The 20,684-nt window shown below is 46.7% G+C and overlaps 1 protein-coding gene across 1 annotated transcript in view; it reads right to left on the bottom strand.

Annotated features, from left to right (window-relative positions):
• LOC141052044 (cytochrome P450 2G1-like) overlaps positions 1 to 20,684 on the bottom strand; it is a 138,978-nt gene that overhangs the window by 46,704 nt on the left and 71,590 nt on the right. The window contains exons 6-7 of the mRNA XM_073549223.1: positions 2,494 to 2,632; positions 992 to 1,179 (exon numbers count right to left, since the gene is read on the bottom strand). Of these exons, the coding sequence (XP_073405324.1) occupies positions 992 to 1,179; positions 2,494 to 2,632 (327 nt within the window). The remainder of the gene's footprint in view (positions 1 to 991; positions 1,180 to 2,493; positions 2,633 to 20,684) is intronic.

The raw sequence follows: 20,684 nt of genomic DNA, 5'->3' as shown, positions 1-20,684 counted from the left end.
GAAGAAAGGCGATTTCAGCAGCTAAATAGGAAAGGGCTCTTTACAGTTGGAGCAGTCAGACTGTGGAAGGCCCGACCACAAGAGGTACTAATGGAAGTCATTCTAACAGCTTTTAAACAATAGCTGGATGAGTTACTTGATACACATAACAATGTGGGTTATAGTTAAATTAGTGACAAAAAGGACAGTTGGTGGAGGAAGGTTAAACCTGATGGACCTAGGTCTTTTTTCAACCTATGTAGCTATGAAACTCCTTCCCTATTTCCCAAACATTTGTACAGAATACACAGTACACAGAGCATCCAACTCATTTGAAGCTAAAAACCCTGTAGGTAGGTCGGGGGAGTGGTCTATTGAGTCCGAACAGCACCATGATCTTCTCCCCTGATTGCTTTGACAGATTGATAGGGACTATTGAACTTTTAAGAGGCTACTACATATGAAGAAGTTTTCAAAACTAAGTGACCCTTTAACTTCTCATGACTAGCAAAAGTCTATGGCAGTGCGGTGGAGGGAGCGAAGGGGTCAGGAGTTGAAGAGGGGAATGAGTCATGCAGGGATAAAAGAATTCCTGTTTCTACATAGAGCAGAGAAAAGAGAATAATTACCTGGGTAGAAAGGCAAAATGAGCAATTGTAAGTACACATTGCTAATAATGTGTAATAATATGGTGACTGCAATATATTAAGATGATAAAGACTTTGATGGGATTGCTTCTTTATTGAAGGGCTATGCAACACAGGACAGTTTGCCACACTGGTAATGATAACAAATGTTTGATTTATACTAGGTATTAACATCAAACCACCATAGACCACTAATCTTTCAAATGCAAAAAATGTGTTAGTAGTTTCGAAATTTAAGAAAATCTACATTACTGGGTGAATATAGCCCAGTTATGTTTTCCCATTGTTGAACCAAAACAGTTAGAAACCCTCTTGAAAAATCCATCCTTAGTCTTGATGTCACTACATTAATTGCACTGGTTTACCTTGGGGATGTTGTAGCCATGAAAGTTCACGTGCCTTGTGGTTGATCGAAAAAAAACCATTGGGACGATATCACTATATCTCTGTATCTCATGTAGGAAAGCATTTGTATAAGGCATATGGTTCCTGTCATCTGCCCTGGGCTCCTTCTCTCGTCCAATCACTTGGTCAATCTCCTTATGCACTTTATCTGTAGGTCAATAAATAAAATGTACAGATAGTCGGCTTTTGCTGTTTCTTTTCAAATAGTTTTTATTAAATTTAAAGAATTTTAGAATTGGGAAGATTGGAAGGGAAGGGAAAGGAAGGAAAAACCGGGAAGGAACATAAATACTAGAGAAACCATATTACACAGTTTCAAGTAGTAAGACATAAAAACAAAGATTTCAAGTCAGAATAACTGAATATCTTACACAAAAAAAAAAAAAACAATAGGTTGACTAACCTAAAAATATATTCTAATACAGAAATTACTCTAAGCTTTGACCAGACCTAACCATACAATCGGAAAACTATCCAAGAACCCAATCATCATATATATTAGTCCTAAAAATTTTAAGTTCCATTTATCCCATTTATTATGGTATTTATTTTGAAAATTATTAATAGCAAATCTGTGTTCCAAATGGCTATGTTGATGCAATTTGTCTAAAATATCAGAGAATTTTGGTACATCAACGCTCTTTCATCGGGAAGCCAAGGAGTTCTTAGATACTAGAAAAATATGTACTGTATAATAACCGGTTTAATTTGCTGTTTCAAGCTTCTAGAATGTCTTGCACTGAAATGAAAACCTAAGGAGAAAGATATGAATAGGAAGGAATGAATGTCCCAAAATTAGTTTTGAGTAGATTTACACGAATCAGTAGACATTTTGTCCAGTTGGCCAACCTTTTGCTGGATTCGTGCAAATTAAAGCGCAACACATTTAACATTTCACGGTATCTAAAACTTTTAGCAACTTTGGCTCAAATTGTATTAATCAAGAAATGATTTGCTCTTCTGAAATAAGCAATAATAATTGGAGAGAAGATTTTCACATCGGCAACGCAAAAATAGTAATGCAATATCAGTTTGATATTATTTACTATATGGTATTCATAAAAGAATAGAAAGGTTGAAGGGGTTTTCAGGATTACAATACTGTTAGCATATCATAAATGTAATTCCTCAATATCAGATCAATGACAGTCTAACTCTCAGTTCAGGCACTCGATTAGCTATTTGAGGGGAATGGTGAGATGGCCAATACATCGTCTCCGAATAATAGATATGAATTTTTCATTCTACATTTTATCCTCCCTGTTTTACAAAAATCTATTAATGTCTTGGAAGTAAAATTCTATGACCGGAAAACATATTGCAGCCATGTGAATGACACTTACCACTGTGAGGAGTTTTCTAGGGGTCCATTGGGTTGCCATGAAACTGTTTCGGAAAATCCATCTCAAACATTTAAAGGAAATATGTGGAGGTACCAGATAGGATACACCAGACTACTTACCTTGTATCTCAGGATGCTTTGCAAGTATTAAGAAACCAAAGTTTATGGTTATTGAAGTAGTCTCCCCACCAAGAAAAAAGTCAAATATAGTTGCTACAAGATTTGGTATGGTAAAAGCTGTATTGTCATTCTTCTCTTCCTTTGAAAAAAAAAACCAAAGGTATCAATCATTTTTCTTGAGTACAATTTGACTATGGAGAACATAAAGGGTGTCTTTAAGCAAAAGTTGACTGTTTAAACCAAGTGCAGGTGGTCAGAACAACTTTGGTGTGGTAGACCAGTACAGCACACTTTCAAACCACAGTTGTCAATCAAGGAGAACAGGGGTGGAGTTGGATGCAAAACAAGTAGGTTGGAAGGTTCACTGAACTGCTAGCCATGCAAAAGGTGCGCTGATGTGCAGGCACTTGATCTTGATCTTTTAAGTTAGTTACGAATGTGATGCTACTGTAAAAGTGTTTACATAATGCTGTAATGCGACAACATATTTTACTTCATATGTAATGTAATCATATTTGGATCTTGGGCCCAGAATAAAGTTTTACAGAGTGAAGAGACAGCTGTCGCAGTTGGACCCTGGTACCCAATGAGACCCAAAAACGCTATCATGTTTTCCAGATTTTGCATTGAGACTGAATAAGGATGATGGGCTGTTTGTTTTGATGGTTCTGTCCATATAGACACAAAACAATGGCTGTGTTTGGAGATGAGCAAATTTATTCATGTCTAAATTAATTCTCATTACAAAAATTAACACATTTATTCATGTCTAATTTAATTCTCATTTACAAAAATTTGCACTCCTCAGAACATAGATTTTTTCCATTCACTCTATGAAAATGCAGAGCAATGGCACCAAGCTTCAGCTGCCATTTTGCTGAACAACAGACGGCAAGGCGAAACCGTAAAAAAAATAGTACACACCTCTTTGCTCACCTGTCCAGCTGTCCCCGTAGACTTTTTTTTTGTCCTTCTTTTCCCCTTATCCCATTGCATGCTTCCTGTTCTCTTCAATCCAGACCATGGCTTCCATCTTGATCTCGCCCTATGATGTCTCAAAGTATTTTCATTCAGATGCATAGTTGAAATGGAGCCACAGCCAGGACTGAAGAGACTTAAGAGGATAGGAAAAAGAGGAAAAGAAGAGGAGCTGAGGTCCAAATTGCAGGCTCTGGAGACAGCGCCACTAGTGAATAATTATTTTTTTTAATTTACTCCCATTTGTTATTATGCTTTGAGGTCTGCACAGACATTCAATTTGCAAAGAGTAACTTTGCTGTAAATTTAAGTTCCTTATAAAATCTGTGCACTTTGGCAAGTTTGAGTCTTGGGAGAAATTTGACCACCTCCAGATTCTTCTTTGTTGTTGCTAGAAATTTGGTTCTCAATGAAGCTCCACCATACAGTGGGGAAAAAAAGTATTTAGTCAGTCAGCAATAGTGCAAGTTCCACCACTTAAAAAGATGAGAGGCGTCTGTAATTTACATCATAGGTAGACCTCAACTATGGGAGACAAACTGAGAAAAAAAAATCCAGAAAATCACATTGTCTGTTTTTTTTTCATTTTATTTGCATATTATGGTGGAAAATAAGTATTTGGTCAGAAACAAGCAATCAAGATTTCTGGCTCTCACAGACCTGTAACTTCTTCTTTAAGAGTCTCCTCTTTCCTCCACTCATTACCTGTAGTAATGGCACCTGTTTAAACTTGTTATCAGTATAAAAAGACACCTGTGCACACCCTCAAACAGTCTGACTCCAAACTCCACTATGGTGAAGACCAAAGAGCTGTCAAAGGACACCAGAAAAAAAATTGTAGCCCTGCACCAGGCTGGGAAGACTGAATCTGCAATAGCCAACCAGCTTGGAGTGAAGAAATCAACTGTGGGAGCAATAATTAGAAAATGGAAGACATACAAGACCACTGATAATCTCCCTCGATCTGGTGCTCCACGCAAAATCCCACCCCGTGGGGTCAGAATGATCACAAGAACGGTGAGCAAAAATCCCAGAACCACGCGGGGGGACCTAGTGAATGAACTGCAGAGAGCTGGGACCAATGTAACAAGGCCTACCATAAGTAACACACTACGCCACCATGGACTCAGATCCTGCAGTGCCAGACGTGTCCCACTGCTTAAGCCTGTACATGTCCGGGCCCGTCTGAAGTTTGCTAGAGAGCATTTGGATGATCCAGAGGAGTTTTGGGAGAATGTCCTATGGTCTGATGAAACCAAACTGGAACTGTTTGGTAGAAACACAACTTGTCGTGTTTGGAGGAAAAAGAATACTGAGTTGCATCCATCAAACACCATACCTACTGTAAAGCATGGTGGTGGAAACATCATGCTTTGGGGCTGTTTCTCTGCAAAGGGGCCAGGACGACTGATCCGGGTACATGAAAGAATGAATGGGGCCATGTATCGTGAGATTTTGAGTGCAAACCTCCTTCCATCAGCAAGGGCATTGAAGATGAAACGTGGCTGGGTCTTTCAACATGACAATGATCCAAAGCACACCGCCAGGGCAACGAAGGAGTGGCTTCGTAAGAAGCATTTCAAGGTCCTGGAGTGGCCTAGCCAGTCTCCAGATCTCAACCCTATAGAAAAACTTTGGAGGGAGTTGAAAGTCCGTGTTGCCAAGCGAAAAGCCAAAAACATCACTGCTCTAGAGGAGATCTGCATGGAGGAATGGGCCAACATACCAACAACAGTGTGTGGCAACCTTGTGAAGACTTACAGAAAACGTTTGACCTCTGTCATTGCCAACAAAGGATATATCACAAAGTATTGAGATGAAATTTTGTTTCTGACCAAATACTTATTTTCCACCATAATATGCAAATAAAATGAAAAAAAAACAGACAATGTGATTTTCTGGATTTTTTTTTCTCAGTTTGTCTCCCATAGTTGAGGTCTACCTATGATGTAAATTACAGACGCCTCTCATCTTTTTAAGTGGTGGAACTTGCACTATTGCTGACTGACTAAATACTTTTTTTCCCCACTGTATATAGGCAAATAATGTTAAGGGCTTGTAGAACACACCCAATAATAAAGATGGCATAAGGTGCGTTCGCAGCCCAGGGTCCACCGTGCAGAGATGGTAAACTGCTGCTCGGTAATGGTGGAGAATTAAGTGAACACCGGCGGGATATCCGCTGACCCGGTGTGCACAGAAGCGAACTCTGTTACCTCATAGAGCCGATGAAACAACTGCCGGAGCCTGTTTGTACTCACAGAGCTCGGCTGGGTGAGCACTAGCTAACAGTCACAGAACTCTTCCCCAGAGACACAGGGCTAGAGTCCCTCTAGACCACTAGCGTTTGGCGCCGCAGCTGCGGTGCCAGCAAGAGAACAGACTAATGTTAATTGCACCAAGTGCGCACTGCACCGCTCCGGTGGATGCCACTAACCACCCAGAGCAGGGAGGAAAGCGCTTAACTTGCGAACGGCGCAGCTGTAAGGAACGCTGCTGCTCGTGCAGTGCAGAGGTGCCTTGTTTGTCCACATCGGGATGATGTAGAATGGGAGCACTGGCAAAATAAGTTTTGATGGAGGAGAAGGCCTTGGAGACCTGTTCTGACCACACCTTGGGATTGGCTCCCTTTTTGGTGAGGGTGACCATGGGAGCTACCAAGGTGGAGAAGTGGGGAATGAACTGGCGATAGTAATTTACAAACCCAAAAAAGCGCTGCACAGCTTTAAGAGAGTGGGGTTCTTGCCAGTCCATTACCGCCTGCAATTTGGCAGGATCCATAGCCAAACCCTGGGCAGAGATGATATAGTCCACGAAAGGTAAGGACTCCTGCTCAAACAGGCATTTCTCCAACTTGCGTAGAGGGAGTTAGCTCGTAAGCAGGCGAAGACTTTGCCAACCTCTCTCAGGTGGGAGTCCATATCTGGAGAGAAGATGAGAAAGTCATCCAGATAGACAACCACCGAGGTGTAGAGCATATCCCGAAAGATATCGTTGACAAAGTCCTGGAAGATGGCCGGAGCATTACAAAGACCAAAGGGCATGACCAAATACTCATAATGGCCATCCCTGGTGTTAAATGCGGTCTTCCATTCATCCCCCTCACGGATGCATATCAGGTTATAGGCCCCCCGCAGATCTAATTTGGTGAAAACTCTCGCTCTCTGTAATCTATCGAACAGTTCCAATATCAGGGGCAGAGGATACTTCTTCTTAATGGTGATAGTGTTATGACCCCCGTAATCGATGCAGGGACGTAGTTCTCCATTTTTCTTATGGACAAAGAAGAAATCCGCCCCTGCTGGTGACACTGACTTCCTAATGAATCCTCTTGCCATATTCTCCCTGATAAACTGAGACATGGCCTCTGTCTCCGGGAGAGATAGGGGATAGACTTGACCCCGGGGAGGCTCAGCACCAGACAAGAGGTCAATAGGACAGTCATAGGGGCGATGAGGTGGCAGCGTCTCTGCCGCCGCGTTCTTGGAGAACACGTCTGCAAACTAGTGATAGTGTTTGGGGAGAGAGGAAAGATCTGCGGGAACCTCGGTGGAGGCAACCTGAACGCAATCCCTCAGACATCTACTCTCACAGGACTTACTCCATCCGAGAAATCTCCCCGAGGACCACTCTATATGGGGAGAGTGATAACTCAACCAGGGGACCCCTAGGAGGACCTGATCGATACCCTTGGGCATAATAAGGAGAGATAACGTCTCCTGATGGGAAGGAGACAGCGAAAGCCTCAGTGGAGCAGTCTGGTGGGTAATTTGTGAGGGTAGTGTTGCACTGTTCACCACTCTGATAGTGACTGGCTGAGGTAGCAAAACCAAGGGGATTGGGTGCCATTGGGCAAGGCTGCCAATGACATAAAATTACCCTCCACCCCGGAGTCCACTCAAACCTCCACCACCAGAGTGGAAGAACCGAACTCAAGCATCCCCTTAAAGGACAGCTTGGAGGAAAACGTCGCAGTATCTAGTAAGCCTCCTCCCAAAGCCACTAGATGTGAGCGTTTTCCTACCGCTTGAGGGCACTTGCTAGCAAGGTGAACAGACTGCCGGCAACAGTAACAGACCATGGGTGCTCGAGCGGACCGAGATTTCGACCCCGCGCGAGACACCTCCATGGCCTCTTGGGACTCGGACACTTGATCGGAAGGTTCCAGAAGTCTATTAAAAGTGGGTGCCAACCTAAACCTCTGGCCAGACTGGGACCGTTCCAACCCTCATTCCGTAAAACGAAGGTCTATATGGGTGGAGACGGTAATGAGCTCCTCCAGTGTGGAAGGAACCTCCCTGGTGGCTAGGGCGTCCTTTACATGGTCAGCCAGCCCCCTCCAGAACACTGGAACAAGGACCTTGTCTGACCACTCCAGTTAAGAGGCCAGTGTCCGAAACTGGATAGCATAATGACTGACCAAGGGCGAGCCCTGAGTCAATACCAGTAGCTGGAGCGCGGAGTCATGGGTGACCCGTGGTCCTAAAAAGACCTGCTTCAGAGTGCCCAGGAAGTGTGAGACACTCTTAACCACGTGATCTCCACGTTCCCACAGTGGTGTGGCCCACTCCAAGGCCCTGCCCTACAGGAGGGAAATAACAAATCCCACCTTAGGCCGCTCGGAGAGGAATCGTGTAGCCAGCAGCTCTAGCTGTATAGTATACTGGCTCACGAAACCCCTACAAGACGCACCATCACCCGAGAAATTCTCGGGCAGTGGAAGGCGAGACAAAGTCGGGGCAGAGATGACAGTGGAAACACGAGATACAGCCTCTGTGGCTGCCCGAGCAGCGACCTCAGCAAAATCCACAGTTGAGGTTGAGCGCACAAGAGCCACCAACCTGCCCTCCAGCTGCTGGATGCACCTCTGGAGTCGCTCATCCGCCAGACCCTGGTGCTAGTATAATGCTAGGGGCTTGAGGAACGCACCAAATAATAAAGATGGTATAAGGTGCGTTCACAGCCCAGGGTCCACCGTGCAGAGATGGTAAACTGCTGCTCGGTAATGGCGGAAAATTAAGTGAATACCAGCGGGATATCTGCTGACCCGGTGTGCACAGGAGTGAACTCTGTTACCTCACAGAGCCGCTGAAACAACTGCTGGAGTCTGTTTATACTCACAGAGCTCAGCTGGGTGAGCAATAGCTAACAGTCACATAACTCTGCCCCAGATACACAGGGCTAGAGTCACTCTAGACCACCAATGCTCGGCGCCACAGCTGCGGTGCCAGCAAGAGAACATACTAATGTTAATTGCACCGAGTGTGCACTGCACCGCTCCAGCGGATGCCACTAACCACCCAGAGCCGCTGCATTCACACACATCCACCGCCCTGGCATTATCTCTATACACTTCATCCATATCGGCCCCTCGCTCCTTTCCTCTCCTATGTATAGCACTCACGCTCTTTTCACATTGTTAAATTGCACAGATCCAGTCAGTCCCACCATTCAACATAAGAGACGCTCTCACAAATCACTTAACCATCTGCTCACTCTTTCTATCCTCCTCCTTGTCGCAGGAGACTTTGCTCCCAACCCTGGTCCCCCATGTTATAGAAAGTCAAACCCCCCAACTGCTACACTCAGAAACCCCTCTAATCTTATTAATATTCCCTACATGCCATCTGTCTCTCTTAATTGTGCACTTTGGAATTCTCGCTCAGTGTGTAACAAACTCTCCTTCACTCATGACTTTTTCCTTTCTAATTCTCTTAACCTCCTGGCTCTTACTGAAACCTGGATCCAGCAGTCAGACACTACCGCTGCTGCTGCTCTTTCATATGGGGGACTACATTTCTCTCATACCCCAAGATCAGACAATAGAGCAGGTGGAGGCTTTGGTCAGCTCCTATCACCAAAATGTACCTTTCAGATTATCCCTCAACTACCCTCACTAGTCTTTCCTTCTTTTGAGGTCCACGCCGTCAGACTCTAGACCCCCTTCTTCATGCGAGTGGCGGTGGTGTGTCATCCTCCCGGCCCCTCCCATCAGTTCCTGGATCATTTTGCCACTTGGCTTCCACATTTTCTCTCCTGTGACATCCCTACCCTCATCATGGGAGATTTCAACATCCCCATTGCTCTTCCCCTCTCCCCATCTGCTACTCACCTTTTATCTCTAACCTCCTCATTTGGCCTTTCGCAGCTTACTAATTCTCCAATGCATGAAGAAGGAAACTCCCTCGACTTGGTCTTCTCTCGGTTTTGTACAGTGGATGATTTTGCAAACTCCCCTCTCCCGCTCTCTGACCACAATCTTCTTTCATTCTCTATCAAGAACTGCCAGGCTACTCAGGTCATCCCCACTGTCCATATTTATAGAAACATACAGGCCATTAACACCCAGAAACTTATGAAGAACTTGCAGTCTTCATTGGCCCCTATCTCCTCACTCTCATGTCCTGATTCCGCATTGAAGCATTACAATCAAACACTTCCAAGTGCCCTGGATGAATTTGCACCCCCTATAAATAGAACACCACAACACAGATGGAGACAACCCTGGAACACCCTGCAAACACGTTTCCTGCAGCGGTGCACCAGGTGCGCCGAAAGTCTGTGGAGAAAATCCAATCTACACGAAGATTTCATCCATTATAAGTTTATGCTTAGAACATACAACACTGCCCTTCACCTCTCCAAACAAACCTATTTCAACACCCTCATCACCTCACTGTCCAATAACCCGAAACATCTCTTTGACACTTTTCATTCTCCACTCAACTCAAGAGTACAGGCCCCAACCACGGAGCTCCGAGCTGACGATCTGGCCAAGTACTTCAAAGAAAAAATTGACCAGACCTTTCCCCTGCTGTCACCCCTTACCTAACTAAAATATTTAACCTCTCTCTTCTGGTATCTTTCCTTCCTAATTTAAGCATGCCATCATACTTCCACTACTTAAAAAAACATCTCTCGACCAAAACTGTGCCGCTAACTATAGGCCTGTCTCTAATCTTCCCTTCATCTCTAACCTCCTGGAATGCCTGGTCCACTCCCGTCTTATCTGCTATTTCTTTGATAACTCTCTTCTCGACCCTCTCCAATCCGGTTTCCGCTCTTTACACTCTACTGAAACTGCCCTCACTAAAGTCTCTAATGATCTACTAACAGCTAAATCAAATGGTCATTACTCCATGCTAATTCTCTTGGATCTCTCTGCAGCATTCAACACTGTGGATCATCAGCTCCTCCTCACTATGCTCAGTTCCATTGGCCTCAAGGACACAGTTCTCTCCTGGTTCTCCTCCTATCTCTCTGACCTCTCCTTTACTGTATCTTTTGCCGGTTCCTCCTCCTCTCACCTTCCCCTTACTGTTGGGGTTCTTCAAGGATCGGTTCTAGGCCACCTCCTCTTCTCCTTGTTCACTGCCCCTATTGGTCAAACAATCAGTAGATTTGGTTTCCAGTACCATCTCTATGCTGATGACACCCAATTATACGCTTCTTCTCCTGACATCACGCCAGCCTTTCTAGAAAACACCGGCGATTGTCTAAACGCTGTGTCTAACATCATGTCCTCACTATATCTGAAACTGAACCTGTCAAAGACTGAACTCCTTTTGTTTCCTCCCTCTACTAAGGTACCTATACCCGACATTGCCATTTCTGTGTGTGGTTCCACTATTACTCCCCAGCAACATGCCCGCTGTCTTGGGGTCATACTTAACTCCGAGCTTTCCTTTGCCCCCCACATTCGATCACTGGCTCGCTCTTGTCATCTGCACCTCAAAAACATTTCTAGAATTCGACCTTTTCTTACTTTTGACTCTGCAAAAACTCTTACTGTTTCTCCAATTCATTCTCGTCTTGACTATTGTAACTCTCTTCTAATCGGTCTCCCTCTTACCAAACTCTCCCCTCTCCAATCTGTCTTGAATGCTGAAGCCAGGATCATATTCCTCACCAATCGCTACACCGATGCCTCTACCTTGTGCCAGTCATTACACTGGCTACCCATCCACTCCAGAATTCAGTATAAACTTATTACCCTCACCCACAAAGCCCTCCATAAGGATTTATACTGGCGGTCATGGAGTGGACCTTCGGGCATGCAGCAGGCTGACAGTTGATTCATATGCCTTTATCCCTCCTGGAATAGGTGAGTGATATTTATATATTTATTTGATTCACCACCCGGATAAGGCCCTATTGTGCTTTCTTTTTTCCTTAGCTTTCATTATACAAAGCCCTCCATGGCTCAGCACCACCCTACATCTCCTCCCTTGTTTCAGTATACCACCCTACCCGCGCCCTCCATTCTGCTGATGACCTGAGGTTAGCATCCTCAATAATCAGAACCTCCCACTCCCGTCTCCAAGACTTTACACGTGCTGTGCCAATTCTTAGGAATGCACTTCCCAGGTCAATACGATTAGTCCCCAATCCCCACAATTTTTAGCGTGCCCTGAAAATGCATTTATTCAGACTGGCCTATCGCCTCAACACATTAACCTAATCTATCCCTGTGTGGCACAGCCAAAAGTTTTACCATAACCAGGTTCCCCACATCATGTTCCCACATGCTTTATGCATCCATTAGCCCTCTGTGTCTGTACTGTTACACACTTAACATTATGGCTGGTCCAAACAATCAGGGCAAACCGTTACCACCCACCTTTCGTGTCTACCTCTTTCCTCATAGACTGTAAGCTTGCGAGCAGGGCCCTCATTCCTCTTGGTATTTGTTATAATCTATGTGATTATTGTTATGCTGTAATGTCTATTGTCTGTACAAATCCCCTCTGAAATGTAAAGTGCTGCGGAATATGTCGGCGCTATAGAAAAAAAATTGATTATTATTATTATTAGAGCAGGGAGGAAAGCGCTTAACTAGCGCATGGCGCCGCTGTAAGGAGTGCTGCTGCTCGTGTGGTGCAGAGGTGCCTTGTGCTGGATGGCACTATATGACGCTAACGCTCGTGTGGAGAGCGGGATGCTCTGTGGCGCATAGACTATGCCACTACTGGCGCTGACTGACTCCGTAACCCTTATACCATACACAAACAAAGGGAGGGGATCATAATGAGTCAGTCATCAGTCTCATGCATCCATCTTCACACGCACAACTACCCATAAGAGTCTATAATAGCGCATGCGACTCTTTCATAGCGGTGTCCTTCCGGGACCTTCCCAGTGGATCAATTGGAGCAGGAATGGGACCTGTGCATGTGACCTCCGACCTCCAATGAGAGATCGTCCCACGGGCATGCTCAGTAGGCAAAAGACAGGACTTAATCCCAGGAGCCTCTGCTTGCTGCTGACTCAAGCATGGTGTAATAGCAGAGCCTGAAGGAGCAACCAGATGCCTAGCATCAGCCAGGGCAAGATGCCGGCACTGACATCTCTGCTGACCAGGAATCTCTGCAGCCAAAGAGGAATGGGAGACTGCAGAGGACACGGCTTGAGATTCCCCCTGTGCAGTGGGGGAAACTCGATGCCTAACACGTAATTATTCAATTACTACATATATACCATTTTAGTCCAAATCTCACTTTGTTCTGAGATTTTCCTTTGATACAGTGGTGTCTCTCTCTACATATTCATAGCCTGATAGTAAATAACATGATAAAACTATGGAGAGAAGATGTACAATGACATCAAATGAATGGCTGTGTAATGTTTAAACAGGCCTGATCCACCAGAGCGAGAGCTATTGTTTGCAGTGGTTCCTTCACTATGATCCAGTTCTGTACAGATGACTGCCACCAGAGATATCTATATCCCTCCTACTATAGCATGTAACACACTTGCCAACTTTTCAAATTGCTTCATAAGTAATGTTGAGCATTCCGATACCGCAAATATCGGGTATCAGCCGATATTCGAGGTATTGGAATTCCGATACTGAGTTCCGATACTTTTAGCATATCGAATACCGGAATCGGAAGTTCCCATAATGCTATGAGCCAGTTTGATTTGATTCAGCCAATGAGGAATCCTCAGAAGTGTGGGCACATCCTGTTAGGCATGTAGGCATGTTAACTAATGGCATGGCTGTGATTGGCTTCTGAAATGATGTCATGATGCACTATAAAAGCCGCCGCCGCCATTCAGGGTTCACTCTGCTGTGAATTCAGTTAGGGACAGGCTGCTGTTAAAGACTCTGAGGGACAGTTAGAGATAGCGATTTGCTATATAATATTTTGCTTTACCCAGGCTACATTATCAATCACTGTAGCTTTTTTTTGCTTGCAGTGCTGTTCACAGCTGTCTGCAAGGTCTGTGTGAGTGCAGCTCATGCTGTAGTGTGTCCTGCAGCCACCTCTGGTTGTAGGCCACTCAGTGTGCGTCACTACCTCATACATATTTATTTTTGTTTTATTGCTGCTCATTTTTCATTAATTCTCCTATTAGTGTGCATCCATCCGTATCCATCTACATTGGTTGCAAACACTATAGGAGTAGACAGCGGAGCCTTTCTGCAGCCTTTCATTGCTAGTGCCCAGTTCTCTGCCCTGTTCACGGCTGTCTGTGAGGTCTCTGTGTGTGAGTGCAGCTCACGTTGTAGTGTGTTCTGCAGCTACCTCTGGTTGTAGTCCGCTCAGCGTGTGTCAATGCCTCATATATAGTCCTTTTTTTGTTTTATTGCAGCTCATTTTTCCTGATTTTTTTCTCCTATTAGTGTGCTTCCATCCGTATCCATCTACATTGGTTGGTTGCAAACACTATATAGGAGTAGATAGAGGAGCCTTTTTGCTGGCTTGTGCCATGTAGCCGCAGCCAGATTGGTATTAGCCTATTTTTTGGAGCCTCACCTATTGCGTTGTAGGTTACCTTCCTGCATTGTAATAGCTCCAAAAAGTTTGTGATACTATCGCTTTCACATCTTTGGTCACATCCTTTTTATTTTTTTGAAAAAAAAACACGTAAATAAAGTTCACCAAACACTCCACTTGACAGTTGTGTAGGCCACATTAGCTCATATTAAAGTGTAGTCCACACACTTTATAAAATTAGTGTTTCTTATACCTGTTAGCAGCTGTTCAGGAATAAGCACACTAAGCCCCCCCCTTTGTACTTTTCTGCTTATCTATATCAGTCTACCAAGATGAAGAAGGCAGGGAGTAAGGCACCTGGTCATGGGCGTGGAGTTTCAGCAGGGAGAGGACGTGGGGATTCTGTGCCTGCTGCGGGCACCAGTGACTCAGCATCCCCCAGTTTTACCAGGCAGCAGTCCTTTATGCGCAGCTTTGTAGGACCTCGCCGTACCCCACTGCTGCGGGACGAACAAATTGAAGCTGTTGTCGGATGGATGGCAGCTAATGCATCGACTTCAATTACTTCCACATCCTCTCAGGGCCAGAGCACTGAAGAGCAACGATCTGTCTCTTCACCAACTGCCAAATTGCTCAGGCAGTCAGAGAGCCCTGCACAGGAGTCATCTCTACTTCTGTTCTCTGAATCTCTTGGATTGGAAACAGGGGGCCAGCCAAGCAGCATTCTAGAATGTGAAGAAGAGGGAATATGCAGTGATGCACAACTGCTTTGTCCCTCTGAATCTGAAGAGGCGGGTGGGCCAGTGCCTATGGTCAGCACACCTCAGTAAGCATGAGATGATGAGACTCAGGTGCCACTTTCTGGTGCGTACTGTGCTGGTGAGACTAGCCAGGAGAAGCAGGTGTTTGAAGAGGGGCGTGTAGATGATGAGGTCCTTGACCCATCATGGCGTGAGGAACAGGAAGGTGGTGGAAGCAGCTCTGAGGAAGAGATTCCCTGAACGGCCAAAACAGGATGGAGAGGGAGGGGGCAGATTTGGTTGCCTGTAGCCTCCACTTCGGCACCCTTTAGGAGCATTCCTCTTGCAAAACACAAAACGGGCGCTCCCAGGACTTGCAGTGCGTGGTCCTTTTTTGACACAGTTGCAGATGACATTTGCTTTCTCAAATGCAAGCTGTGTAATCAGAAAGTCAAAAGAGGGAAAAGTGTCAGCAACCTCAATACCACAAATATGTTGAAACATGTGCGGACACACACTGAAGACGTAGGCCAACGTACAGCACCACCTACCACCTATTCGGCTCGTGTTGTAGCCTCTTTCTCCAGCTCACACACAGCTGGTTCGGCTTCCTCACAGGATCGCCATGGAAGAACCTCTGGCACTGCTGTCCAGAGACCCAGTGACATTCCACCCAGAGCACCACGTACCCTGTCATCCTCACACTCCCAGGCCACTCTGCAGCCATCGGTAGCACAGGCATGGGAGAAAAGGCGGCCATACTCAGCAAACCATCCCCGAGCACAGGCTCTGAATGCTGGCATTGCAAAACTACTGTCCCTTGAAATGCTCTCATTCAGGCTGGTGGAGACTGACACCTTCCGTAACTTCATGGCATTGGCAGTCCCACAATACATCGTGCCCAGCTGCTTTTATTTCAGCAGGCAAGCCGTCCCTGCCCTGCAAAAGCATGTGGAGGGAGAAATTAAACATGCGCTACTAAACGTCAGTAGCAAGGTCCACCTGACCTCCGATGCGTGGACCAGTAACCATGGACAGGGACGATACCTTTCCCTCACTGCCCATTGGGTCAATGTTGTGGAGCCGGGTACAGATCTTGAGAGTGGCAGTGAACGTGTTCTGCCAACTCCAAGGATTGCAGGAATCCAGTCTGTACACATTGACTCCTCCTCATACTCCAGTTCCTCTGATTCAGCGCTGCTGGAGCCTGTTACGTCCGATATGAGCACAGCCATGGCCAAACTTCAACAGGCTGTACTGAAATTAATTTCTTTGGGGAATTGAAGCCACACAGTGCAGGAGCTCTGGAATGCCATCAAGCAGGAGAGCGACGTGTGGTTTGTGCCAGCGCATCTCCAGCCAGGCTTGGTAGTGTGTGACAATGGCCGAAATGTGGTGGCAGCTCTGGGCCTAGGCAACCTCTCTCACATCCCATGTCTGGCACATGTGCTCAACTTGGTCGTGCAGAGCTTTCTGAGGGACTATCCGGATCTTGATGCACTGCTGCCAAGGTCCGCATAGAGTGCACTCACTTGCGGCGTTCCAGCATGGCTAGATCGCGCATAGCAGCTCTGCAGCGCCGATTCCACCTTCCGGAACATCGCATCATATGTGACCTAACCACCAGGTGGAATTCAACGTTACATATGTTGGAGCGGTTGTGTGAGCAGCAGGCAGCAGTAATGGAGTACCAGCTGCATCAGGCGCAAACAAGTCGCACTGTCCGCCGGTCACATTTCAGCACCACTGAGTGGGCATCTATGAAGGACATCTGCTATGTTTTGCGTGCCTTCGATGATTTCACGCGGATGGCGAGTGCAGATGATACACTAGTCAGCATGACTGTCCCCCTTATCTGCCTGCTTCAAAAAACACTGCAAGCACTAAGGGAGGAGGTTTTGGAAGAGGTGGAGGATGAGGAGTCACAAATGACATCTGCTTCTGGACAGTCTGCGCAATGTGGTTCCTCACAAAGGCCTAGGCAGGGGACACTTTGTGAGGAGGATGAGGAGGAGTCAGTGGAGGAGGAAGAAATCTCTCCAGAGGAGGGAGGTACACAATGCTCTAGTAGTCAGTATGTAGAGCGAGGGTGGGGTGATGCAGAGCAGGCAGAGATGACGCCTCAAGCAGGGGACAGCGTTTCTTGGGCAGTTGGGAGTCTGCAGCACATGGTTGATTTCATGCTGCAGTGCCTGAGAAACAACCGCTGCATCGCCCACATTCTCAACACGGCTGATTATTGGGTGTACACCCTCCTAGATCCTCGCTACAGGGACAACTTACAAAGCCTCATAACACCATTGAACCGGGAGCATAAAATGCGGGAGTACCAAGACACACTGGTGCATTCCATCATGTTCTCCATTCCACCGGAGAGCAGTGCTGCTAGTGCTTTACAAAGCAGCTCTGTGCGTCGAGGCAGTGGAGGAAGCTCTGCACAAAGAGGGAGCAGAGGCAGCGCCTCAGCACAAGGCAAGACCAGTATGGCCCAAATGTGGCAAAGTTTTGTGTGCCTGCCACAAATGTCTACACCATCACAGACCACTCAAGTCAGTAGGAGGCAACGTTTCCGTCAGATGGTGACAGACTACATGCCTTGCCCTGTCTGTGTACTCCCAGACGGCTCTTCCTCCTTCAAGTTTTGGTTCTCTAAGCTGGATACAGGGCCAGAGCTTAGCCAGGATGCATTGGAGGTGCTGGCTTGCCCTGCTGCTAGTGTATTATCGGAACGCGTCTTTAGTGCCGCAGGTGGTGTACTAACAGACCTTCGCACGCGACTATTCTCCGATAACATTGACCGACTTACTTTTCTGAAAATGAACAAGGCCTGAATCTCGCCGGAATTTGCCAGTCCTCTTCCAGAATAAATAATTGGTTGGCAACAGTATCCAGGTCTCCTGTTGTGTTCATGTTTCTACCACCTGAACTGTAATCCCTGGGCTCCAACACCGCCAGTTGTTGCTCAGAAGTGCCGTCTGCACAGAGAAAAACACTAGCTCCAGTGTTAGTAGGGTTCAGTAACGCCAGCTGCTCCCCTGCTGTGTGTCGGCAATATCTCCTGCTCCCTCCACATTCAAACTACATCAGATTTTACACTTGCTCCAAGTAGGCCTCAGCCTACTCCATGATTGACCCTGGGCTCCAACACTGCCAGCTGCTGCTCAGAAGTGCCGTCTGCACAGAGAAAAACACTAACTCCTGTGTTAGTGGGGTTCAGTAACGCCAGCTGCTCCCCTGCTGTGTGTCCAGCAAAGTCTCCTGCTACCTCCACATTCAAACTACATCAGATATAAAACTTGCTCCAAGTAGGCCTCAGCCTAAACCCTGATTGACCCTGGGCTCCAACACTGCCAGTTGCTGCTCAGAAGTGCCGTCTGCACAGAGAAAAACACTAACTCCTGTGTTAGTGGGGTTCAGTAACGCCAGCTGCTCCCCTGCTGTGTGTCCAGCAAAGTCTCCTGCTACCTCCACATTCAAACTACATCAGATATAAAGCTTGCTCCAAGTAGGCCTCAGCCTAAACCCTGATTGACCCTGGGCTCCAACACTGCCAGTTGCTGCTCAGAAGTGCCGTCTGCACAGAGAAAAGCACTAGCTCATGTGTTAGTGGGGTTCAGTAACGCAGGCTGCTCCCCTGCTGTGTGTCCGGCAATATCTCCTGCTCCCTCCACATTCAAACTACATCAGATTTTACACTGGCTCCAAGAAGGCCTCAGCCTACTCCATGAATGACCCTGGGCTCCAACACCGCCAGTTTTTGCTCAGAAGTGCCGTCTGCACAGAGAAAAACACTATCTCCTGTGTTAGTGAGGTTCAGTAAGGCCAGCTGCTCCCCTGCTGTGTGTCCGGCAATATCTCCTGCTCCCTCCACATTCAAACTACATCAGATTTTACACTGGCTCCAAGAAGGCCTCAGTCTACTCCATGAATGACCCTGGGCTCCAACACCGCCAGTTCTTGCTCAGAAGTGCCGTCTGCACAGAGAAAAACACTAGCTCCTGTGTTAGTGGGGTTCAGTAACGCCAGCTCCTCCCCTGCTGTGTGTCCGGCAAAGTCTCCTGCTGCCTCCACATTCAAAATACATCAGATATAAAACTTGCTCCAAGTACGCCTCAACCTAAACCCAGATTGACCCTGGGCTCCAGCACTGCCAGTTGCTGCTCAGAAGTGCTGTCTGCACAGAGAAAAAAACGAGCTCCTGTGTTAGCGGGATTCAGTAACGCCAGCTGCTCCCCTGCTGTGTGTCCAGCAATATATCCTGCTCCCTCCACATTCAAACTACATCAGATTTTACACTTGCTCCAAGTAGGCCTCAGCCTACTCAATGATTGACTCTGGGCTCCAACACTGCCAGTTGCTGCTCAGAATTGCCGTCTGCACAGAAAAAAACACTAGCTCCTGTGTTGTGGGTTTCAGTAACGCCAGCTACTCCCCTGCTGTATGTCCGGCAATATCTTCTGCTCCCTCCACATTCAAACTACATCAGATTTTACACTTGCTCCAAGTAGGCCTCAGCCTACTTCATGAATGACCCTGGGCTCCAACACCGCCAGTTGTTGCTCAGAAGTGCCGTCTGCACAGAGAAAAACACTAGCTCCTGTGTTAGTGGGGTTCATTAACGCCAGCTGCTCCCCTGCTGTGTGTCCGGCAATATCTCCTGCTCCCTCCACATTCAAACTAAATCAGATTTTACACTTGCTCCAAGTAGGCCTCAGCCTACTCCATGAATGACCCTGGGCTCCAACACCGCCAGTTGTTGCTCAGAAGTCCTGTCTGCACAGAGAAAAACACTAGCTCCTGTGTTAGTGGGGTTCAGTAATGCCAGCTGCTCCCCTGCTGTGTGTCCGGCAAAGTCTCCTGCTGCCTCCACATTCAAACTACATCAGATATAAAACTTGCTCCAAGTAGGCCTCAGCCTAAGACCTGATTGACCCTGGGCTCCAACACTGCCAGTTTTTGCTCAGAAGTTCCGTCTTCACAGAGAAAAACACTAGCTCCTGTGTTAGTGGGGTTCAGTAACGCCAGCTGCTCCCCTGCTGTGTGTACGGCAATATCTCCTGCTCCCTCCACATTCAAACTACATCAGATTTTACACTTGCTCCAAGAAGGCCTCAGCCTACTCCATGATTGACCCTGGGCTCCAACACTGCCAGTTGCTGCTTAGAAGTGCCGTCTGCACAGAGAAAAACACTAGCTCTTGTGTTAGTGGGGTTCAGTAACGCCAGCGGCTCCCCTGCTGTGTGTCCGGCAATATGTCCTGCTCCCTCCACATTCAAACTACATCAGATTTTACACTTGCTCCAAGTAGGCCTCAGCCTACTCCATGATTGACCCTGGGCTCCAACACTGCCAGTTGCTGCTCAGAAGTGCCATCTGCACAGAGAAAAACACATGCTCCAGTGTTAGTGGGGTTCATTAATGCCAGCTGCTCCCCTGCTGTGTGTCCGGCAATATCTCCTGCTCCCTCCACATTCAAACTACATCAGATTTTACACTTGCTCCAAGTAGGCCTCAGCCTACTCCATGAGTGACCCTGGGCTCCAACACCCCCAGTTGTTGCTCAGAAGTGCCATCTGCACAGGGAAAAACACTAGCTCCTGTGTTAGTGGGGTTCAGCAATGTCAGCTGCTCCCTTGCTGTGTGTCCGGCAAAGTCTCCTGCTGCCTCCACATTCAAACTACTTCAGATATAATACTTGCTCCAAGTATGCTGCAGCCTAAACCCTGATTGGCCCTGGGCTCCAACACCACCA

Source organism: Dendrobates tinctorius, unplaced genomic scaffold, assembly GCF_039654945.1.
Source record: "Dendrobates tinctorius isolate UK_male_01 unplaced genomic scaffold, ASM3965494v1 ptg000158l, whole genome shotgun sequence".
NCBI lineage: Eukaryota > Metazoa > Chordata > Amphibia > Anura > Dendrobatidae > Dendrobates > Dendrobates tinctorius.
The sequence above is the reverse complement of the archived record's forward strand: the minus strand, read 5'-3'. Positions and strand labels throughout refer to the sequence as shown.